At 39.6% G+C, this 24947-nt stretch overlaps 2 protein-coding genes and 1 long non-coding RNA gene across 5 annotated transcripts in view; 1 reads left to right on the top strand and 2 right to left on the bottom strand.

The window, feature by feature from the left end:
- The window catches only part of LOC138106389 (von Willebrand factor D and EGF domain-containing protein-like), a 36907-nt gene extending 24641 nt beyond the window's left edge, over nt 1-12266 (top strand). The window contains exons 19-31 of one of the 3 annotated variants that reach the window (XM_069006920.1): nt 435-572; nt 1139-1201; nt 2644-3324; nt 3656-3751; nt 3836-3931; nt 4454-4549; nt 5799-5894; nt 6233-6328; nt 6807-6902; nt 7001-7096; nt 8408-8503; nt 9064-9167; nt 10289-12266. In XM_069006920.1, coding sequence (XP_068863021.1) covers nt 435-572; nt 1139-1201; nt 2644-3324; nt 3656-3751; nt 3836-3931; nt 4454-4549; nt 5799-5894; nt 6233-6328; nt 6807-6902; nt 7001-7096; nt 8408-8503; nt 9064-9167; nt 10289-10309 — 1775 coding nt within the window. In that variant the 3' untranslated portion in view covers nt 10310-12266. Of the gene's footprint in view, nt 1-434; nt 573-1138; nt 1202-2643; nt 3325-3655; nt 3932-4453; nt 4550-5798; nt 5895-6232; nt 6329-6806; nt 6903-7000; nt 7097-8407; nt 8504-9063; nt 9168-10288 lie in introns of all 3 variants that reach the window. The other 2 variants (XM_069006921.1, XM_069006922.1) reach the window with 2 other exon arrangements.
- LOC138106390 (uncharacterized) lies at nt 2861-6275 on the bottom strand. The gene is made up of 3 exons (XR_011148975.1): nt 6125-6275; nt 5580-5693; nt 2861-2949 (listed from the first exon to the last, which is right to left on the bottom strand). It is a non-coding gene; the product is annotated as an uncharacterized lncRNA (long non-coding RNA).
- Nucleotides 12267-16357: 4091 nt separating the features above from the next.
- Nucleotides 16358-23862, bottom strand: LOC138105658 (wnt inhibitory factor 1-like). Its single transcript, XM_069005777.1, has 5 exons — nt 23625-23862; nt 20788-20883; nt 18838-18942; nt 18337-18432; nt 16358-16770 (listed from the first exon to the last, which is right to left on the bottom strand). Exons 1-5 carry the CDS (start codon nt 23806-23808, stop codon nt 16661-16663), a joined length of 591 nt encoding a protein of 196 aa, XP_068861878.1. The 5' UTR covers nt 23809-23862; the 3' UTR covers nt 16358-16660.
- Nucleotides 23863-24947: the final 1085 nt, after the last annotated feature.

The raw sequence follows: 24947 nt of genomic DNA, 5'->3' as shown, positions 1-24947 counted from the left end.
AATTTTTCATTATAAATAGCTTATTGTTATATTATGAAGAACTTTTATGGTCTTGTGCTACAGATATATGATATACTTCAAGGTATTTCTTGCATGACTGTAATGGTTGTTTATTTTAGTTCATTATGAAAGCTAATTTCCATTGTTTTCCTCTGCAAAGGTAAATTCAGCAACATGGAAAAACACAGGAGATTCCTCCTGCAGATAATCATGTAGTTCCCACAGCCCATCTTCTCCATATTCTACAATAAGCAAAATACTTGATATAAGATAAAAAATGTGAATAGCAAACCTAATCAGCTGTTCTTATTAGATGGACTGAAATGCCTGGTTGCACTTTTTTTTAATTTCAGCACTTGCCTACATTGTACTTTTATAAACAGAGTCTAGTGCCACAATATTATAAAAAAAATTAAATCTGTATTTCAATACAGGTAAAAATTGTCAAGAGGATGTAGATGAATGTGCATCCAGTCCTTGCTTCCCTGGAGTATTCTGCTTCAATACTTTTGGTTCTTACTATTGTGGTCCATGCCCAAATAATCTGCAAGGAGATGGGAAGTCATGTCATGGTAAAATTATTTGATTTTCAGAAGAATGGTATTGTCTTATTGTCATTCAGATAAAGTATCTTTGATTGTGCTTCATGTTTCTAACAGTAACTTGGAACTCTTCTCAGTAGTCAGCAAAGCAGGGCTGTGTCTCTCCTGATGGCTGGGTCAACACAGCTGTGAAACACTTTTTCCAGTGTAGAAAAAAACATATAAAAAGCACACCCTCGTTCTTTTACCAAAGTAGAATACAGTGGAATATTTTTGGCATTTTTTTCTTCATTATTTTCATAATATGATAAATTATTAATAAAATATTGAAAAAATATATTAGATTGATTAATATAGAACTATTTACCCAAGTCAAGGCAGTTGCCAAAATTGTATTTACATGCAATTACTGAATAACTTGTATCTTTAAAATACTCTGTTAAAAAACTTCTAAGAAACATTTTTAAACTTTATCTGCCTTCTGAATTTTGAGTTGTTTTTATGTCGTAAAACTTTAACTCTGTTTGTAATTTATTTAAATTTAAACAAATGTAGCTACTTCTGTGCACTACTAATGTGCCTTCACATCTTTTCAGAAAGCTTTGATGACACTGATGTTGGAAGGAAGGATTCCACAGGAGAAATTGGAGGGAATAAAGGTGATTCTTTTCATGAAGAAAATGGAATTTCTGATTCACATACTGATAAGAATATAACTGGCAAATAAAGGTTCTAGTCAGTTTTATGCTATTCACTTTATTTTTCAGTTTGGCACAATTTATTAATTACTGGGGCTGTATTCTGATCTGAAAAATGAGACTGAAATGTCAATATCAACAAATCCCTTGGGTCAGTCAAGTCATTTTATTAACAGTGTGATGTATGACACTCTTACAGTTGCCTTTTGTTTTAGTGACTAACCACTGACAAAAAATAGGTAACATGGGGATAGGGACATCTGTTATATGAGATAAGGAAAAGTTTATGGCATTATGCTGAATGCCATTTTCCTACTTTAACTCAAAGCAAAGGTGAAGGATATGGCAAGTGAATGTCTTTATTCCAAAACTCTGTAAATGCTGTTACTGGCATTTCCTGGTCTGTGCCTGCTGGGGGTTTCTTTGTGTTTTTTCCCTTCATCTCTGAATTGTTGTTGGGGTAGAAGGAAGACTCTCTCACTACACTACCGGTGCTGGCTAATTCTTCATCAGCTGCAAAATGGTTTGCTTTTCAGCAGTGGGAGACCACACTTTACTGCAATTCAGTAAAGTTTAACCTTTTGTAAACCATTTTCTAGTTATAAATGGATTAAGGTTTCATTCCTCCACTGCCCCATAATGCTAAAACCACATATACAGTATTCTACCAGTCTGGGATTACAGTGCTGTACTTCTTTCCACAAACCACACACTTTCCCTGGGCAGAATACGAAGAACTTATCATTCATCTTGCACTCTTTTGAATGAGGAGACTGAGTCAGTCTCTGATCTTTATTAAACAGTTGAAACATCCCACTACTAAAACCCAAGTAAAAACTTTGAGAAAGTTGATTACAAATTTTGAAGAATAAAACATGGTAATACTTTTGCTACAAGTCTGTGGCTCATTCACCTAGAATGCCTGTGGTGCATCAGTGTGTCTAAGCATCTAAATACATGTGATTTTATCTCTGCTTCTAGTGCTGAGACACACTGATGAACTATATGCAATATTTTTGCTTCAAATTCTTTCAGTTACCTAGTTGAAAGCAATATATGGAGCTGATAATCTGCTGACAGTAAATCTGTTTATTGACCTAATATGGGAAAATCTCTGCTGTCTGCCTCATACAAATTGTGCTTTCTCCTTATCTTCCAGCCAAGAAAAGGCCATGGTGAGGGCAGGAATGGTTATAATCAGAATACCTTGATCTTCTCTAATTCTCTCAGTTAGGTTCTACTGCATGCTTACATTCTGATGTAGCACAAAGAGAGACTTCCTGAAGCACAGAATGAATGGGCTGTATGTTTATCTGTTCAGAAAACATTCCCCACCCTCAAAAGGAAAAAAAGTCTGATGGTATTCACATACTTCTTCCCCATTTCTTTCTAACATGTTGTAGGTTTTCAACCATCATCCTTTGAGAAGGTTTTAAGAATGTCAAGTTATATTCCCAGTTCTACAGATGTCCCAAAGAGATTTATTTCTACAGAAATGGTCAGTAGCAGCATGCCACCAGCCTCCAGAGTAAAAACAATCACTGGCTGGAAGACACCTGATTCTCAGAGAACTGCTTCTGTACAACCTGTGGTTACTGGAAACATTGCTCATGCTCTGAGCACCATCAGTGGTCACCTTTCTGACACGGAAAACAGTTCTTCGGTACATGCTGTGAAGGCTGCCTCTTCAAGGAGCCATGCTGCATCACCTGAGAAGGAAACAAGAACACAAATAAAGGCCTTCAGCTATTTTGAGACCAACAGGAAGACTTCCCCTAGCAGCAGAGCAAGTATAAGCAAAGGATATTCTTTGCCAAACAAAGCCTTCAAAGGTGGAAATGCTCAGAGAGTTCTGCACCTATTAGCTAAACATAAAGCTAGTCATTTACCTTTTGCCCTTGTTGAAGTCACTGTTCCACCAAAAATGTTTCCTGAAGAATCGAGTGAAGCAGTGATTCCTAAAGCAGTGACCTGTTCTGATTTACCCTGTTTTCCTGGTGTGCCCTGTGAGCCAAGTCAAGATGGAAGTGTCAAGTGTGGTCGTTGTCCTTATGGTTATTATGGAGATGGCTTCACTTGCAGAGGTATTACAAATAATTGTGCTTAAATGCTTTGAAGAAAAGAATCTCGAGATGTCTTTATCACTTGAAAGTATATTGTTACTGTATAATCAGTGGAAAGTGTGGTATATTGAATTTTCTCATTTGCATTCTTAATATTGGCATAGCCTACAGGCTTTTAGTTGTATTGATGCACTTAAAAATACTTTTCTGATGTATCTTAGACTCCTCATTTATGGGCAGGGACACAATGGATTCTCTGTAATTGGTTCACTATGTTAGGCAAGACACATTGTGCTGAAATGCTACTTTCATTTTCCTTATTCCTTTCTTTGTCTTCTTCATTGCCTTTCAGCAAGATGTAGACAACCTTGTGGCAAAAATATGGAGTGTGTGGCACCCAATATTTGTAAATGCAAGCCTGGTTATGCTGGTTATAACTGTCAGGCTGGTGAGTATGGCATGTTAATTTTGCCTTTGGTAACTCATATGCACAAATTAATAACTTGCAGAGTGCTGTTGATTTTTTTGCCAGCTCTATGCAGACCTGATTGCAAAAACCATGGGAAGTGCATTAAGCCCAACGTCTGTGAGTGTTTACCAGGATACAGTGGCTCCACTTGTGAGGAAGGTAAATAAAGTAGTTTTTGCTTTTAAATCCATAACTACCCAAAGGATGCTGCGAACAACTCCCATGACTGTTCTTTCTGCCAGCAAAAAGGTGTGTTCATTTTACTGTCACTGCAACAGGACTCTTGAGTTACATGTTGGTATATGTCCTGCTTTTCTTGATATACACTGTAAATGTTGCTTATGATTGGATATTCCTAAATTTAGCCTTCACAGTAAGTAGAGCAGTTCACCAGTGAATGTAGTTGCCTCTAAGCTAAACACTCCTGAAGAATGGGAAGCACTGTCTGGAAATTGTGTCAGCTTTCTTTTCTTCAGGGTGACCACCACAGTTGGGACTCCGTACTATTGACAAAAGGCATACTTACTTACTCTTGTCAAAAGGCATTGCATGTATCTCCTTACTTTATTTCCATTTTTTTGCTCACTGTCAGATATTAACATTTGCTTTTTTATAAAGCATAACCAGCCCATGCGTCTTTCTAGAGGTGATTTCTTGAACAACATAATTCTATATCTGCAGCACATTGTAAACCACCGTGTCAAAATGGAGGGACATGCTTGGCCAGAAATCTCTGCACCTGCCCATATGGTTTTGTGGGACCAAGATGTGATACAAGTAAGCAAAAGAGCATAAGAGAAAAATAAATGGCATTTTTCCTGTTCTTCGGGAGCAAGAAAGCAGATTTTTTTATCCCCTTGGTCTTGTGCTAGCAAATGACATAATACCTGTGCCTCTTTGAAGGTTCCCATACTTGAGCTTTTTGAACATCATGTAACTGCACATCACTTTGAAAACATCATGCATTATAAAAGGTGCAAATAATTTAATTTTATGATTCATGGGCATGGAAAATTGAGTAAATTTTGTATGTAATAATATCTTTAGAAAAACACACAGATATTTCATATGTCCTGATGGCTTTTTAACTTTTATTAGCTCAGATTGATTAGATGCTTGGGTACATTCAGAAGTGTTGTCAGTGAATGGTGTGTCAGAAAGACTGGATACAGGAAAATTGAATTCAGAACACACATTACGGTGTCTTTTTCCTTTTACCTGGCCTGAAAATTGAAAAATTTGCTGTGATCATAGCTGAAAGATTGGAATTTCTTTGTCTCACATAAATTCTTTTACATATCAAATCATACATTCTGCAATTTGGCAACTCCAGATTTTGGGTAGATTTTATACAGATAATTTTTATGCTTCAGAGAATCCAAATTTATACATGCTGTTTATGTATTGTTCACCTGAAGGTACCATTGCGTTATTAACCCTGAATTCAGAAAGTCCTTTGTTTGTCTCCTCCTCAAATCCCAGGACTTTTTTTTCAGGTTTTCTTGTTCTAGTTTCAATTTTGACAGAAAAAAAGCTGCTCTTTGTGAAGCAGTACTAAAGAGAATGAGATGTCTTCCTGAAGAAGTGATTCATGGTTTTCCCCAGCTGTGATATTTTAATGTCTTTGCTTGTCAGTCTCGTGTTACTGTGTGCGTGCAGCTGCTCTTGCATCATGTAACACAGTCCATTTGTCTCTTAGTATTGCATTTCCCATTTGGTTTAGAGGGGTTTTTTTCTAAATTTCTATATTTTTAACATTATATATAACCAGACCATGGATAATTGCATGGGAAAACATTTTACTTACCTTTGTCGTCTGGTGCTAGCTATTACGGGTTTGAGACTAGATTACTCTGTTTAGCAATTCCTCTTCTACTAGTGGAATTGTATGTTACTTCCAGTGTTAATTTTTGGGAAGGAACTGGAAAACAAATCAAGAATACTTTGTAATCTCTTTCTTGTCCTCCCACCCCCTGTCTCCTCCCCTGCCTTCTCCGATGGTTTTCCCCAACTTCTCGGATGGTAGTGGTTTGCAGCAGGCACTGTGAAAATGGTGGTGAATGTCTCACCCCAGACGTCTGCCAGTGTAAACCTGGGTGGTACGGACCCACCTGCAGTACAGGTAACACCCCTGCAACTTCCATGTTCCTGGAAAAGCATCCATAGGACCTCCCATAGCTTGAAATTTGGAACTGCATGGCTCAGGTGGCAGCAATGGGCAGCTGCTCTCTGCTGCAGGGCCCCCACACTCCCTTGTGTCTCTGCATGTTACTTCTGCTGCCAGCAGCACCTCTGGGAAGTCTTATACTGATGCCTTAATTTGGTGTAAAGATTCTATGGGAATGATGTTACCTGCAGTTATCTTAGGTGTTTAATTCCTGTTCTTGAAACAGACATATATATTTTATGGACTTTATTTGGATGTTGTGCTTCCCACTCTTCCTGACCCTATTTCTGCAGCAATGTGTAATCCTGTGTGTCTCAATGGTGGTTCCTGTACTAAGCCAGATGTTTGCCTGTGTCCACATGGATTCTTTGGTGCCCACTGTCAGAATGGTAATATTTTCTTTTTTTCTTCTCCCCACTCCTTAATTGCTATTATGAGGAAATCTGTGAGAAAAAAATTATGACACAAAATTAACAATCAAGTCATGTACCTGAGAAGTGGTGCAAAACAAAAATTACATGGATGGCTAATTCAACAACTGTCCAAGGAGAATGAAGACTCAAAATTAGTCTTGTATTCCACTCAGCATTTATGCAGCTTTCAACCAGTTTCATTGTATGTAATGTGTAGTCTGGTTGCTTGTGTACACATACAGTTGCCAACCTTGACTCCTTTTTATCTGATTTTGTCTTTACTATTGATGTTTGCACCAAAACACAGTAATATGATTTTTACAAGGCAGGCCTGATAGTGCTGAATTGTCCATACAAACTGTCAGAATCTTAGTGTTGCACTCTTGTTTCCCAAAAGTATATCACTAAGTCAAAGTCCAAACTACAGCCTTTTCCTCCTGTTTGTGTCTTTTAGCTGTGTGCAGCCCTCCGTGTAAGAATGGTGGTCACTGCATGAGAAATAATGTCTGTACTTGTCCTGATGGGTACACAGGCAGAAGATGTGAAAAAAGTAAGCCAGCGTTAAAATCTTCTGTGACCCAAAAATACCCAATAAATTATTCTGTAATCAGTTAAATGTATTAAACAGCAGATGTTTTTGATTTTAAGGTGTGTGTGAGCCAATGTGTATGAACGGAGGAAGATGTGTAGGCCCAAACATTTGCTCTTGTCCTTCAGGATGGAGAGGAAAAAGATGTAACTCTCGTAAGTACCTCGTAGTTACCAGGAGAACCATACCTTAAAAGTAGTATGTGACTCAGGACAACTCTGTCCATGCAAGTTATACAAAGTTAGTGCCAAAGAACTTAAGAATATATACACATCTATACACATTGAAAAAATAGTGATCTATAACTTGGCAGCAAAATTTAGAATGGAGAACTAATACCATGCAGTTCTTAGGCTAAATCATGAGACCTAAATTAAATTCTGTTAATTTCTTGTTAATTCTGTTAAATTCTTGTATAGCAAATGTTATTTGTTTCTTTCTGGATTCTTGTGTAAATAAAAGCATCTGCATTTCTGCAAAGAGATGAGTCAAAAAAGTGAAAGAAATTCAATTTGTGCTGTAGGACATAAAACCAGATATAATAGAAAAAGAAGTTCGTGAAATATTGGAAAACTGTGGAAACAGTTGGAGGTGATGGGAATAAAATACGCAATGGGTACAAGCTCTTTGGGACAGGTAGAAATAGTACTGTGATGGTTGCACATCTGTGGGTCACATTGTATCTTAATAAAGATATTGATGGTGCATAAATAAATTGTGTCAGCATGGATAAAAGCACAGTCTGCATGAAAATCAGCATGATGGTGGAAATCCCATAGCTAAAGTGTTAGTGTCTGTCATAGTACCCACCCGAGGCTTGAGAATTGATGTGGGCAATGAGCTCTCTAATGGCATGGAGGAAAAATAAATTCTCCTGTATTACTTTCTGTAATTATTGGAAAGGGTTTTTTTTTAAAAAAAAAAATATTACCAGTATTTACAGGGGTGAGATATTCTTGGACACTGTGGAAGAGAGATTTGATTATCAAATAGTCAGCTATGAATGAATGAAAATAATTGTGGGTTAGATCATGGCTTAATAAGCAGGGACAAATGTGCAGGCAAATGGGTCATAGAAAATAACTTTGGATCAAATATTCTTGTGTTGATTCATCGGGTATTCAGTTGCATGACAGACAAAAGATCTCTCACCAAGGTGTATGCTTTAGAAAGGTAAATTTGGAAAAGATAAAGCTCATTAATGCTGCTGTCTTAATTCAGTATTTCAGGCTTTTGTAGCAATCTGTGATGCAGCAGAACCTCTGACTGTGGGTTTTGGTTGTAGAGATTTTTTTTTTCTAGTTGCCTTTCTTCTTTAATATCCTGTTGGCCCTAGATATTTGAGTGAATATGATGTGGCTCTTGAGTATGAACAGCACAATCTCTCGTGGGCATCCTGAAATCTGAATAAAAACTCAATGTAACTACTTGGGATATAACCATATTTTGTGATGATGTTTGTGCAGCAATCTGTCTTCAGGAATGTGAGAACGGTGGGGAGTGTATTGGGCCGAGTACCTGTCATTGTCCTCCACAGTGGGAAGGAATTCAGTGTCAAACACGTAAGAATGATGTGACCTGTAACCTCTTGCTTCAGCACAGTTCAGAATGCTTCAGCCACGTGCAGTGCAGAGAAGTCCTATACCTTGGATGTAGTTTAGCCACATCTGTGTCAAAGGCAGGATAAAGAGTAAAGATAGCTCTGCCCCTTCTGAAGCCCTCCAGGATCTGATGGCACTCTGGACCCTGGCAGTATGTGTTGGCTTGCTCCGGTGTTGTATGCTGCTGAGAGGCCGTTGCAATAGCTTGAAATAGCAAGGTGTGCTAAAAAACACCTTACTCGTGTTCTTTGCTCAGTCTCATTCATGCCCTCAGTGTGTTCTCATGTTAAATCTGCATCAAAGCAAAAGGGGGATGGGATAGACATAAGAACACTGTTGGCTTCACATGGCCTTTAAGTGTCCTTATGCTGGGGGGTGTTACCCTGTGAAAATGCCTTCCAAGGTCTTGGTTCCTACAAGCAAACAGAATAAGTATATAGTGATGGCACCCACTTTTCCTTCACCAAGGAGTTATTAATTTGTTCATTAATAAAGCCTCATATGTACCTCTCTTGTTTTAGCTGTGTGCACCCAGAAGTGTCTGTTTGGAGGCAAGTGTGTATTGCCCAACGTGTGCTCATGTCGTCCAGGTTATACTGGAGTCCTCTGTGGGAAGAAAATTCAGGTACGTGTAGAGTTAAGACACCAGAGATCTGGGAGCTAATTAACTAGTCCACCCTTGTCCAGTGAAGCAGCATGATATACATCAAATGTGTATTTTGTCTGATTTCTTCCTTTCATTCTGCAGCAAGGGAAAATTAATGGAATTCCTAAGAGCTATTCCAGTAATTTTTAGGTTCTAATACTTACAGAATTTTTCTCAGCACTAATGTAAACTTCCTTTGTTTCAAATTCAGCTGATTATCTCTTGCCATGCAGTAGGAATTGATAACTATCCTCTTGACAATAACCACTATTTTCTTTTCCAGCATGCGGCCCCATTTTAGGGAAGAGTGTCCTACTGCTGACTTTTGCAGCTTGCACCAAGTCAAGCCCTGATCTTTTCCCAATTAACTACACTACCAGTCAGTTCATCCCTGTTTTATACAAGTATGACTTATCCCTAAGTGTAACTTGAGAATAAGTTTACTTTTCTGTTTCAGAGGAAATGATGGCCATTTCTCTGTTTTGTCATGCAATTTTCTGTTGGATTCCCTTGCTTGAGTGCTGATGCTCACTCACTGTTAATTAAACATTTTGTTGCAACTAACTTTTTTGTGATGTCTGAAGTAAAAGCATTTTGCTCTTCTTAAATCATCTGTGGTGTTTCTATTCTTTTAATTTCAGTGTATTTAGACACATTTCTGGTGCCAGCAGAATTGAGAGGTGTGGTAGATATGTTTCAGAAATTGAAACAAGGAAGTGCTCATACAGATTTTGAAAATATGAAACTACAAATCCTATATCAATGACTGTAATGTTTGCTATATTGATTTCCAAAATGTTACCCAAAGGGAGAAATAATTTTGATGTAAATGTTTTCATAAATATGTCCTGCATAGAGTTAGTGTATTTTTAGTCTAGAAAATATATATTGTTGGTCAGTCTGACAGTGTCCTGTCATACATTGATCACAATGGCACATTTTCTTAATGAAACAGAAAAACAATATACACAAGTTTAACTTAATGTTGTGATTCTGCATATCAGGCCAGCAGAGATTCATTAAAATTGTTTCATAAACTTTATCATAAAAATGGGTTGCATCATTAAAGTCTGGTTTTAATACTTTTTTCTCTCTCCAAGGTACAAAGACGTCATGGTTGAAGAAGTGTGGCAACTCAGTTGCAGTGCTGCATGGATGTATGAGACTTCAAAATAGCAAAAGGGTTGAAGGCAATTACAGAGTTCATTTAAATGAAAGGAATATTCAGAAGCCTTATTTTAAAAGATTCATATTAGTCACAAATGTTGTCAAGCTTCAAAACAACAATCTTGTAGTCATTAAAACATATGTGTATTTCTATAGTTTTTTGCTACCTCATGTACAAACCCCACAGCTTCTGATGTCTTCGTTGAATTCCCAGATCTGATGACTGAGCCCAAAATTCTGCAGTTTGTTGATGTAGTCAACTGGACTATGAAATTTCTTTTGAGGGAACAAGACTGTAGCAGCTGCTGAGTGACTCAAGCAAGTAGGTAGCACAAGGAAGGTAGCACTTCAGCGCTTGTGAATGGTACCTTCTGTTTATAAACACTGTTTACATACATGCTATTTGGCTGCAGACAGAAGAAAAAGCAGAACTGGTTTTTCTTCTTTGTTTTGTATTTACATCAGTCTTGTTCTAATGACAAGCCAATAGCAAGGAAGGAGGGGAAACTTGAACTGAGGCTGGGCTACTAACAATGAAGGCAAGGCCTCCTTCTTGTTAACAGTCAGCCAGATGCAGAATGACTGATTTATCTATGACAAGCCTTTGCAGCCAGAAGCCAGATTCCAACTTTTCTGTCTTGACTTCATTACTTACAGTCACAAATTTGAATAGCCAGCCTCTGAATTATTCCTGCGTCTATAAGACTTTTATGCCCCTGAGATGGCAGTCAGTAATACGAGGAAATTTTGTTCCCAAGCCTCTTAGGGAAATTTAACAATGCATTCAGTAATGCTGAATCTTAAAATAGGAACTAATAAGAGGAGAAATTTGTTGTACATCATGCCATCCATACTCATCACATCAGAAAGTATTTGTAAAGACTTAACAGACGACTTTTTTCCATTACCTATTGCTCCAATGAACTGTTAGCACCTACCAGCTGCCAGATAGTTTTTTACAAAATAAAATTCCAGTTTTTCTGAAGTTTCCTACAGAGGACTGCTATATTGTCCTAGAGCTGTGAAAAACATTTCAGTTCCTGCCATAACAAAGTGAGCTCTGGTAACAGACACAAACATCCCTTTAGCTAAGACACTGAAGTTTACTGCTTTGGTTTTTTCAACCAAAAATAAACATCATGACTTTCTGTTCTCCTGAGCAACATTCCATTTATATACCCTAATTCTGAACAGGAAGAAAATAGAGGTAATTTTGCCATTTACTGCAGTTCTGGGATGCTGATTACCAAATCATAGCTGTTAGCAGCTCTGTGCCTAGATTTCTCCTCACCTTTTGATAGTCTTCTTAAGTCATCTTGCAAAGTAAGCTGGCATTTTGAGAGCTTGGCATCATTCCAGAATGATACCTGATGGATTTCCAAGTGCCTGACTGGTGTATTTTAAAAATGTCCAATTTCCCACTTGCATTTTAAATTTTAGTGTTTTCATAGTTTCTTGCAATCAAGCATCCACATGGCTGATAGCCTGATGATCTGGGAACTGTTATATTATTTAAAACCTACTCCTCTTGAGCCATTTCCTTTCTCACATCTCACAAAGATGTCGATGAACAAAACCCGACTAGCTCTTGGAACTGCTGCCTCAGGATGATGCTTTGGACCCACAAGTGTCTGAAAAAGTTTTTAAAGTACAAACACACCCGTATCACATAATCTCATAGTGTAATCACTGCTGTTCCATGTGTCAGTTATAGGGGTGCTGTGTGAAAAAGAAAGACAACATCTGCCTGGAGCACTGCTAATAGTACTTTGGTTAATGAGTTTGTGCAATCCTTCATTCACAAAACTTAATCAATACATACATGTGCATTTCTAGGATTTCAGGCACAATAAAGTTTTTAATCATAACTGTTAGTATTTGCCATTTATTTTCAATTGTTTTAAAGGGAGAAATTATTTCTTTTATATTTTCCAAATGCAAGCTGTGTGAACAAAAGCACGTCCAGAGTTTTGCTACAGTAGCTAAAAATGCTCAGTGCTAAGCTGTGCTATTTCTGCTGTTTTCCGGCAAGCACATAGTGCAGAAAAATTATTAGTACATGCAAAATGCCAGACAGCTACTTCAAAACAGCCCAGTAATTATGTGATTAGTTGAAACTACTTTGTTACTACATTGTTCATCATACACAGGAAACAAGATTCACTGTAATTAGAAAGCACATGCCAACAATACAGTAAAATTGCTCAGTGTAACAAGATGCAGAATCATATAGAGGGCTTGTGTACAGAGGTTAACAGAACTGCTTGAATTGCAACCTGAAACTAGGCTCAAAAGAGTTAGGGGATTTGAGAGTGGGGAGAAGGGTTTAAGTTGACACAGTTCCACTCTGAAGGAATGAAGGGCAACTTGTATCAAATAGAAGATTTTGCAGTGATTACCACATTATGCAGTACACTGGCATCTTCACTGAATTTTCTTGCAAGATTTCTTTACACACTAAAGAGTGCTGGAAGGTACCTGATGCCTTGGGTTTTAACTTTTATATTTTTCAAATCCTGTACTGCCTAGTGTGTAACTCTGAAGTTCCATGTAGCCTGTTAACTACTGTTCTCTCATGCTGGTTAGACATAACAAACCCTCTCTAGGTTTGTACTTCAAGGACACCTTGATTGTCCCAGGCCCCAGAATGTGTAAACTAAAAGCCTTTGAGAGGACGGGCAAACTTGGGGTAATGACATCATTGCCTGAAATTATAATTGGAGAATTAACCCTGACATGCAAATGGACCAAACTTATAAAAGTGTGAAGAACCTGTGACCTGGCATCCATCTTGGGTGGAGCTCCTCGTGGGCTTTGCACTCCCAAGGTGTACCTTTGAAGGCCCTTCAAATAAATACCTACTTTTATTCTGTTATTTTGTCTAGCCTCTGTTTTCAGGTAGCCACTTCAAGGCATCATACCTATGTACATCATCCATTTATTACCTGGTTGTACTGCAGTTGCTCTGCAAGCCAGCAGAAATTCTCCCAAGTGCATGTTGATTTTTGCCCCTGATCTTGAAAAGGTCTTTAAAATGCACTACAATTAATGTTTTCTGAAGGAAGGGCTTGTATCACAGAAGATACCACAGATAGTCATGTTGACTATGATTTTAAAATAAAACCACAAGTGGGCCCTATGTGAAAGGCTCTTTCTTTTTACAAAAGTTAATTATATATTTTCATAGCTAAGAAGAGAAAGCAAGTTGACATTTACCAAAAAAGCAAACTCATGAAGAAGAATCAGCACAAACCCTAAAGTAAATAAGTGTAAAAACAGAAGCTACTTGACAAATTGTCTACCCCCACTCCATTATTTGTCCAAATGGAAAAACCCAAAGTTTAAATTCTCAAAACATAACATCAAGGTGCATATATATAAATCCAAATGTAGAGGTTAGAAAGTTTTACTAATAACTAAAGATGTTTATGCAGTTTCTGTCATATAAAGGTGTCACATGCTGGTATCTGGTCATTTTCCCCAACTTCTGCCCACAGCTCAGTTTAGCCAGCAAATGATATTTTACAGCTAAACCAAGTAAATCCATTCTTGCCAGAAGCACTTAGCGCAGAAGAAAAAACATAAACAAAAATGTGCATGTAAGTAAACTAAAAAGAAGAAACACCTCACCTTTCCGTGCACACTCTAAAAGACAGAGTATCAGAAATGCAATCACTACAATACTGCTAAATTTTTTTCAGTTGTTAAGTGAAAACCAGAGTATCTGCGTAAGGTGTTGCAGTTAGCTCTAATGAATAAGGGAGCTAGTGTGTTCTGTATTGCTTCTCTTGACCTTTGAGCTGTATGTATGACATCTCCCCACAGGAAGACCTATCTCCAGAAATTACATGCTGTAGCTAGTATGTTCGATCGTCCAGCGAGCAGGAAACAAACAAAAGGCAAGAATTACTGGCAGCTCTTTTAGTAAATGCATGTTGAACTGTAAAAATAATAATCTGGGGACACAGACTGTCATTAATAATAAATTCTAAGATTTCTCTAACTAACTAGAAAAATCACTTTTAAACTCACTTAAAGTTTAATTGAATCATAAGAAGAAATATTTCTTAAAAGCAAAACCAAAAAAAAATCCCACAGAAAACCCTCTAGCCAGTAGATGGTGCTATGTTCAAATAGTATTTCTAAAATATACCATTGCATTCTGTGTGGCATCAAATTACTGCTTACTTCAATCATTTCTAAACAGAAAACTAAATTAGCATTTGTTTTGGCCTGTTCAGAAACACCAGTTACAGCCTCTCAATGATTGCTCCTGGTCTCTTGCTCCTGACAATGCCAGTATCTCTTCCACTTTCTAGTCACTATTACTGCCACTTTTGTCTTTATTAGGAGAAGTCAGTCTTTTTGGGAATAATACTGAGATATTATGCCTCTTTGTATTTACATAGTACTGATTATTTATTCTAAATTTTGGGTCTGGTGCAAGTAATTTTTGTCCCATTCATTCCCCTACAAGCAGTATGTCACCTAATGTATTCAGCCTAGCTCCTGAATTTCTAAATTATGGCATGATGTAGTGGACTGTGACACAGAATTTCATCATCATCATCATCATTATAAAATTATTCAGAACCATTGATGAAATCGTCTTGGTCCACACATGAGAATCATATTTTTCACCAGCAAGTGTGAAATAGCCAGTGTATCACAGCAAAAGCAGCACAAAAAACGTGCATTCCTCTTGTGTTGTGCCCTGTCCCTGCAAGAAATTCTTCACAACATCTCTGCAGCAGGTTTCCTCTGAACAAAAGGCAACAGCCTCCAAAGAAAGCACAGGAGAAAGCTCAACTGCACCACACAGCAATTGCTTGTAACAGGAAACAGGAGTCTCAGGAACTAAACCACTGCCTTTCAATTGCTCTCTGCATGCTTGGGTTCTCTCTTGTAGAAAAAATTGGTAACTAAGAAGACCCCATTACCTTTGCCTCTTTGCTCAGTGGCTTGTAATCCTGGGAGAAACAGGTCCATATAAATTACTGCCCATGAGAGCTACATTTTCTGGTAGTTAAACACAGTTAAAATGTTGTTCCGACAAATGGACTAAAGTAATGCATAGTAAAATTCTCCCACCAAAAAAAAAAATTATTCCAGTTTCATCTAGAAGACAATGAAAATCAATGTCTCAAGAAAATAAATATTGATCTGAGCATCATTCAGAAAGTTGACTGATTCGACTAGCATGTTTTGGCAAAACCTTCCTCAACAGTAGCATTCAGGAAACAGCAGAAATGAGACAAGGAACAGTGAACATAGGAGACTCAGTCCAATCTGCAGCCCATTCAAAAGGCTGCAAAACCTAAATGAAGCCAAATGGGAACATTTCCAGAAGGCAAGCACAAACATCCCCCACACATGTGATTTGTGACAGGCACAGCTTTTCCTCCCTGCTAGTCTGTAGCCTGCCATTATACTGCTGCTGTAACAACACAGTCTTGAATAGCATAGAATTATCAATGTCTCCAGAAGAAAAGTATATTTTCCTGCCTCACTGGGATAAGGAAAAGAAATAATTGGAAGTTGAGAGATGATCAGATAATATGACTGTAGAAGTAGTCAAGATAAGGACTCTTAGAGTATCAGCATGGATTAAGCTTTTAGAAAGTAACAGCAGAATTGTCTGAACAAGTATGGGGGCGGGGGGAGGGTCGGTTGTTGGGGTTTTTATTTAAATACTGTTTAGCTGATTGAGATCCAGATCAGACTGGGGGGAGGGACAGGAAGCAGACATAAAGTGATAACCACGATTTAAATAAGAAGCTTTGCAGTTTGGTAATGTTCCAGAGACTTGCAAACTCTGCAAGTTTCCTCTTGCAACTGTTTAATCTCATTGAAAGCAAATTATACTTGAACTAACATTCACTTCTGATGATCTGAATTGAGGGATTTTTGTTTCATGTGCTTTTAAAAAATGTAATTATAACACAATAAGTCTAGTCAAAGGGGAGAAAAATCAAAAAGAAGAGCAGAGATCTGTTCTGAAGTACTCGATTAGAAGAAAAATTTTATTTCAAGGTCAGCTGTACTGACCAAGGCATAATACTTCTGCTTATGAAGAAAAAATGAGGAAAAAACTTGTCATACACTGCACACAGTTGGATATTTATAATAACTTCCCTACAATCAGCAATACTTTCATATAGAAAAGCATTTACTTAATATAGTGAGGACAAAAAGCTGTCTGAAATCAAGTTATCGTGTTTATTTTAAGGTCCCCCCACTGCGGCAGACTTCCTCTCTGTATGGTTACATGAAAAAAAATGCAGCTTATCTTGGCTGAAGTTGCTTCATTCCTTCCTTTTCTTTGTACACTGTGGCCCAGAGTACGGCACTCGACATCTACACACGTTTGGAGCGATGCATTTCCCTCCATGTTGGCAGGGCAGTTTACACACAGCTGAAATGAGACACCAGATACACAGTATGTCTTGAGCACAACACAGGATCATTTTTCTCTTTGTCTCACTGTGGTAGCAGAATTGCTCCCTGGTGACTGCACTGGGACATTATAAATAAAAGCATAATGGAAGAACTGAAAAGCAATGCCTCTCAATTTATGGCATCGTGGCCTTCACTGGAATACAGGCACAGTACATCTAGTCTTATTCATGCTCAATTTCCCTTTTAAAATACTATAATTTCTGTTCTTTAAGGCATCGGCATTTTTTGAGACAGTTGCCCCCATAAAAGTGAGAGAACAATAAAAATTCCTGCTGAAACTTATTCAAGCCAGTTCTTGGATCCACACCCATGAGGAAACAGTCACTACATCCTATCAGTGTCTCACACACTGCCCTCCTCTTCCCCCACAAGAACAGAGGAAGGCTGAGTGGGCACAGCTTCAGCTGTCCCCTGCTACACACCAGTTCAGCTGACAAGCCAGGGGCTGCAATTTGTTTATGAGCATGTACACCAAAAGAAGTTGAACTTGATGCAGATCTAGTTAGTTTGGGAACAGTAATTATTTTGACATTAAGAACCTGAACACTTCCACCATTACTGCAGCTGCAGGGAATGGAGCTAGCATTCTGTAAGTTCTCTGCAACTCCCACACTTGGCTTTTAATATCACCTTGTATCTCAATACTCTGATGAATACAAAGAGAAGCATTCTGATGGTCAATGGGAACATCAAAAGGTTACTTGCTAATGTTTGCTTGACCATATATATTGTAGAACTAGCACTAGCTGATTAAATTCCCACGGCCATGCCAAAATATCAGATGCAGAGGACTTAATCCAGAGACCGTGCCCCCTACAATATCCAGTTCAAAACCAATGTTTGCACGAGGTTTTTTTCAGTCTCCCAGAGAGCAAACAAAAAACCTTTTCCTTTTGTAGTGTCAGGACTATTGCCTTTAGCATCAGGGCAGTGCTGTTACAAGCGTACAAGGCCTGAGAAGTGTAGATTAAAGACTTTATAATCGCCTGCCTTTGTGAATCAAAGTTTGTGAAAACAGAAGCAGTTGTTCAGCAAGAGTGTCAGTACTAATCCTGATTACAGGCAGCTTTCAGAATTCTAAGAACACCTGGAGTTGATTCTTCAACTTATCCTCAAAGTGAGAAGTGAGTTTCAATTTTACATGTCTGTAAAATTTAATGAAGCTTCTAACTCACACCAGTAGCAATAGTATTTCTGTCATTTTCAGTTCTTTGTACTGGGGTCTCAGTTTACAGACAATATTTCAGAAATACCAATAAGACATACCTAGTAATTAATTTGGTGACAACCAAAATCTGAAGCTCTTTCAAAGTGGAAAAGTTCTGTGTTTCTGACCAAACTGAACAGCCATCTACTCCTTATGCATGCTTGTAAGAGCCCCAGTACATGGAAGCAGCTCTCAGTTACTATTCAAAGATACTTTCCCTGGAAGCTTTGTTAGGCACTGAAGATTTGAACACTTTGATTGGTAAATCAAACAAGCAGAGGAAAGGATAAATGAAAAATGTCAGAAGTCATTTACCTAAGTGACATGCTCTACCGACCCATCCAGCTGGACAGCTACAAATCCCAGGAGCCACACAAGCTCCATTATTCCGACAACCTTGAGGACAAATTGCTACAAGAAAAAGAATGGGTAAGTCAGCAGGATTTATAAAACTGATGTAAAAGAATCCTGACAGAATGAAAGATTCAGGATGATACAAGTCAAAATGGCAAAACACACTTTCCTCTAGGCCAGATATTCAACTTCTTTAACTCCAAAAGCATTTCCAGGACCATGGAAATGGAAAAAAAAAAATATAGGTACTGTATTATGAACCTTGGTTTAAATGTGAACATTGTACACCTTAATGCAAAATAATTTCACATTATTTTATCTGTGTATGTACCCATAATGTAGGTCACTCATTTCTGTAGTAATGCAATTTCCATTCTTATTAGTCCCTTAATACTTTTAAAATGTTTTTGTTGCTGCAGTTTTAGTATTAATATAAATATTTGCATGAATGTTGACACACACCTTCCTGACATCTTGATCCTGTCCAGCCAGAAGCACAAAGGCACTTCACCACTCCATTGACAGAGATGCATTCCCCACCATTCTGACAGCCTCCTTCACAGCTTACTGTGGAAGACAGCATACAGCATACATTTCAGAAGCAGCATAGGACCTCAAATAATTGTCTTTAAACAGCTCATCTGGCATCAACTACTTGTTTTATCATATCTGCAAAGACTAAAATTTCAACAGTTCAGAGCAAGGCACTGTTCTACTTCTCACCAGTAACACCACTGTTCATCAGCTACACTGCAGGAACTACTAACATGCATATTTGTATCAAGCTTTCCAAATCACAGCTGGTAAGCCAGTATCACGTGGTTAAGGATTCATGTATTTTCTTACCTGACAGGACCTTCATGTAACAAGAGGAAGAAGAGATGGGGATATTCCTTTGACAAATGAAACTATCACTACAGTCAAGTTAAGCAGTGCCTTCCCAAAGGCCAAATACTTAAGTTAGCCTCCTCATTTCAGAATTGTTCTACACAACAAAGCCCGGAAGGCCTCATTAATGAAGCATTATTTATGCCAGACATACGATTGGTATCAACTGTGGAGAGAACGATCTTCGAAAGCGGCACAATTACTGTTCCGTACAACCAAATGCTTCCTTCCACAAGTATGAAAGTATATTATACACCACCTTCACTGTACTGAAGAGAAACAGCCATCCTTCATTATAAAAATGGACAGTTTGGATGTCTGCTTGATAATTTGCAGAAAAAATGTCGAAATATCTTGTTCAACCACAAGTATTGAGCACAACTTCAGCTAACAGATTTTTTGCACAAATACTGAACATGCAAGGACATGAAAGACAAATCCACCACAGCTGGAAAAGCTCTTCAAAGCTTGTTTGCATATTACTTTGTCACACAATGTAGGTTAATGTATTTAATATTGATTGTATTTGATCAATCACGGTGACAGAGAGAAGTGCATGAAGACTGGATGAAAGCAAATATTACTCCAGTCTTCTAGAAGGGCAAGGAGGACCCAGGGAACTACAGGCTGGTCTGCCTCACCTCAATCCCTGGTGAGGCAGTACAAGAACTGATCCTGGAAACCATTTCCAGCCACATTAAGGATGAGAAAATCACCATCAGGTCTTCACAGTGAGAGTGACCAAATGGTGGTACAGATTGCCCTGGAAATTGTGGAATCTCTGTCTTTGGAGATATTCAAAAGCCATAAAGACATGGCACTCAGCAGCTGGCTCTAGGTAGCCCTGCTTGAGCAGGGAGCTTGGAAATTATGACCTCCAGAGGTCCCTTCCAACCTCGCCCAGTCTGTGATTCTGTGAGATTCTATAATAGCACATTGCCTCACAACACAAGTTTGTACATGCACAACATAACTGTTTTCTTGGATTGCCTTTTCCAATCCATGCCTATATTCAATAGGCTTCACAAAACCATAAAAATGGTCTTTGCTACTCCTTTTCTGTCATCTCCCATTATGTCTGAACAATATGTTGCTGTTTGAACAATATGTTGCCACACGTATCTTCAGTGACTTGCCCTCAATGTTACCATCTTGCAGATGCTACATAAAAGTTTCAACCACCTAATGAAGAAATATGTATCTATACAACCATCCCAAGAAATTATTTAGACAGAATCTGTTATAGAGCTAAATAGAATAGAATATTTACGTAGCACATGAACAGGGTATTTTCCAAGGGAAAAAACTCTCACAACACATTTCAGTACATGTACTCCATCCCATCCTCCTGCAAGCATGCACATCCTCTAGGCCATGCATGTCTTGACAGTAAGGTCAGAGATTTACAGAATTAAGGTCATTATTTCAAAATGCATCAGATCCAGGACTTTAAGGAGTCCCAAATTAATTTAGTCTGTTTTCAAACTCCTTGTCTTTCCAAGCTACTGCTCGCTTGGGTCTTACCTTTATGACAGTATCTACCCCCATAGCCAGGTGGACATCTGCATTTTCCAGGTCGGAGGCACTCTCCACCATTTTTGCATTTTGGATAACATGTAGCTGTAAGACAGACAACAAAGAAAGGTTGGATAAATATTGGTGAATCTTACTAAACTTACTATTCAAATATATAAGAAATTTGCACATTATTATATTTTCATCAGTCTGTCTTCTTATTTTCTAAGATATACCTGCCACATCATCTTACGTTGCTGATAAGGTGAAATGATTTCCCTGCACAGGGAGTACTCCACCATACTAAGCTTTTAAGCACTCCAAACTAAGGAATGTTTTGAGCCTGGACAGAACAGGCAGAAGAAAGAGCCATATTAAAAAGGAGCACAGCTGGACTGCCAAAAAAGCTTTTTGATAACCAAAATGGAGAAATGACAGGTAAGAAAATAGGTGATAAATAGAAATGATTTAATAAAAAGATGTTACAACTTGAGAGGCATCTTGTGATTCTTGAGATGACACATCAGACTTTTTACTCTTTACTGGATTCCTATGTTCCTCTTCAGAAAAACTACATGCTCTATTCCTTATATCTCTTCTCTAAAACGTCTCCAGAAATAACTCAGGGTTTCTTTCTCCCCCACGCTCTTTTTTTTTTTCCTTTATTTGCTTCAGCTGGCTTTTCAGAGACCTTTCTGAAATGTACAGTGTTTGTTTAGCAAGCATCCAAGATAAATGTAACTTTTCTCATAACTGTAATTATCTGTTGGGAGCAAAGCATCTATGATCATCACAAATCCTGCAACTTTTTCATTGCTGACAGCTTGGACAGGCTCGATAAGGTACAAATAAAAATCTCAATTTTGCAAAATTCTGGATAAATCCAGTCAGATTGCAAATAAATTGCCTATAACATAGACTGAATCAGCCCTGCTGTCTGAGAAAGCATTTGTTTATTCACACACAGATTTTAGAACCCATCTCTTTCTGGGAGCCTCATCTGAGTTAGCTGCTGGTGTGAGATGGGTTCTCTACTAATCCTTTGACTGGATGGGTGAAAACTATGAAACAGAGGGAAGAAAAGGGAAAATATGAACGATGGGTAACACCACCCTGATTTTGTCCCCATATACTTATAGCACTCTCAAGCAACCCAGCTGAAGAATAGAGGACTTTTCACATTAGTACATGCAGAATGAGTATTAGCAGGCAAATAAAGGATGGAGACATGTATGAAAAAACCAGCCAGTGCTCAGCTCTCCCTAACTTTTACCAGGTGCTCTCAGTTCTTTGGAAGTGCCATACAAGAGCTCCTGATTTAAGAAAAATTCTGTTTCTGTGTCATTTCATAGAGTTTTCAGTTCGGTTTTCTTGACAGAACAAGGGATGAAGCTTCATTTACCCAATGTTTTTTCTACGTTGATGGCCTTATGAGCACAAGGATTCAGTGGTTTCCCCTAACAATTCCAGACAGTTCACCTCTCTAGCTCAAGAACCGATCTGCCTCTCCAGCAATATTTTACCTCTCCCTTAAACCCCAAAATGTCTAGGAACCAACAGTTGTTTGGAACAGTTCATATAGCATAGTTTTTAATCTTCACTGCACAGCACATTAGCTATACATCATTTGTTACCACCCGCTAGCCTCAGCCTTTAAATGAAACAACACTCCATGAATAACTACACTGCTGAATGAAATTTTCAGCAACTCATCTCAGAGTTAAAAAAAATAAATTGCAATTTAAATGAAAGACATTGAAAATTAGAACAAATATTGCACAATTATATCACCTCTTCACATAGGACAACGTGCAAAGCAAAGGAACTCCTGACACTGAGTGATTTTTTAGCAATTAATAGCCACAAGCTCTACAGTTAAACTTTTAAAAAAGGGATTTAGAAATTTAACGTGTTACATTGAACAGGGTTTAAACTAAAACTCTTCTTCCCAATGTTCGCTTTTGCATATTAGGTGGCATTTTCAAAAATACTTTTGTCTCTCTGTGGACACTAACAGGAACAGACTCCATCCTAGCTTTATGCCTCCTACCGTGGAAAGGGGATGTACAAATGACTCCGTGCGTCAGGTAACATCCAGGAAGTAAACTACAGTACTTTTACAAGCACAACATATTCTAAATAAAAAGAAACCCAGAAAATAATCTACTTTCTACACACTTTTTGGAGATTTTTGTTAGTGACTAGTCCTGACTAATTGCACCTAGAAATACTAGTCAAATGCTACTGAGGCTTAGAATGCTATAAAGACTCTAAAAGCATTCAAGAACCATCTGGATGCAATCCTGTGCATTGCGTTCTAGGATGACCCTGCTTGGGCAGGGATGTTGGACGAGATGACCCACTGTGGTCCCTTCCAACCTGACTGATTCTGTGATTCCTTACATACTTCCAGGGGAGTATTTAAGCATGCACAGTTAAAGCAATAGGAGGAATAGAACACCGAAGCCTGTCTAGTGAGTAGCTTCTAACTCAACATCCAAGGGGGAAAAAGCTCTCTACGGACCCACAGCCGTTTCTGACAGCGGGGTCTGCTTACCAACGTGAGGTCTTCACGCCGGCTCTTGGCTGGGCTCCATTAGTTTGCTATCCCTGCCTCACCTTACCAAAGGATGCGTTAACTCTCTTTTTCCACCTCTCCGTCTTTAGGTCCTCCCCGGCACCTCACTACCCTCCTCTCACACCAGATCCAAGCCCCAGCTCCTCAGACCTTCCCGGAGGGATTAGTCGCCGGAGGGCTGGCCCGATAGCGAGCGAAGGCAGCGCTTGTGCCCATGCCTGCCGCCCCCGGAGGCGCCCCGGAGCCGGCGCACCCCGCCCGCTGTTACCGTGCTGGCAGCGCTCGCCCTCGTAGCCCTTGGAGCAGAGGCAGGAGCCGTCGCCGAGGCAGAGCCCGCCGTGCCGGCAGCGCGGGCTGCAGGCGGCGGCCGGGCCGGGGCCCAGCGCGCACAGCCACAGCCACAGCAGCAGCCACAGCAGCAGCCCCGTCCCGCCGCCGTCCCGCCGCGACATGGCCCGGCAGGGCAGCCCCGGGCAGCTCGTCCCGCGGCGCTCCTGCCTCCTCTCCGCTTCCTCCCCTCTCAGCCCCGCTCCTTCACCTCCCCTCGCTTTTACCCTCTCAGTCCGTGCCCACTCCTCCTCCTCCTCCTCCTCCTCCACCTCCTCAGCGCCGGCCCCCCCGCCCCGCCGCCCCCCGTGCCGTGTCACGGCGCTGGGAGCTCCCCCGAGCGCCCGTGAGCCCAGCGGGTCACCGTGAGCGGGCAGGGCCGGGGTGCGGAGAACGGGAGGCTCAGGTGACCTTATCGCCCTCTACAACTGCCTGAAAAGAGGTTGGAGCGGGGTGGGGGGTCGACCTCTTCTCCCAGGCAACCAGCGACAGGACAGGGCAAGAGGACATACTCTCAAGCTGCATCAGGGGAGGTTTAGGTTGGACATTAGGAGGAATTTCTTCACAGAAAGGGTTTCTAGACGTTGGAATGGGCTGCCCAGGGTGATGGTGGAGTCATCATCCCTGGGAGTGTTTAAGGAAAGACTAGACATGTGACTTAGTGGTGGTTCAGTCATAGATTGGACTCAATCTTCTCAGAGGTCTTTTCCAACCTGACTCATCCTGTGATTTTATCTGCAGGTGCAGAGGCCTCTGCTGGCAGCGGACCATCCATCCACCAGGCAGTCACACGACATGTCGGATAAGGAGCCCACCTTAGCACCTGCCTGCTGGCATGCCCGACGGCTGCTGGCCCTGCCACTAGTTCCAGGACAGCACAGCTCTGAACTCCTGCCCCCTTTGAGACCTTACAGACTCTGATTTCTATACACTTCCATCTTCAAGGGTGCCATACGTGAATATGGTGACACAATATTCAAAGGATGATTTCAGAGAGGACTGACGTACTGAACTCACTGCCACCTTACAGAGGAGAGGAGTATGGGTCTCATAGAATGATAGACTGGCTTCATTTGTAAGGGATCTCAAAAATCATCTAGTTCCAACACCCCTGCCATGAACAGGGACACTTTCCACTTCAAAGTCTCATCCAGCCTGGCCTTGAACACTTCGAGGGATGTGACATCCACAGCTTCTCTGGACAATTTGTTCTAGTGCCTCATCACCCTCACAATAAACAATTTATTCTTTATATATGATCCAA

The sequence above is a fragment of the Aphelocoma coerulescens genome, chromosome 2, assembly GCF_041296385.1.
Source record: "Aphelocoma coerulescens isolate FSJ_1873_10779 chromosome 2, UR_Acoe_1.0, whole genome shotgun sequence".
NCBI classification, from domain to species: Eukaryota; Metazoa; Chordata; class Aves; order Passeriformes; family Corvidae; genus Aphelocoma; species Aphelocoma coerulescens.
This window is presented reverse-complemented; position numbering and strand designations above follow the sequence as displayed.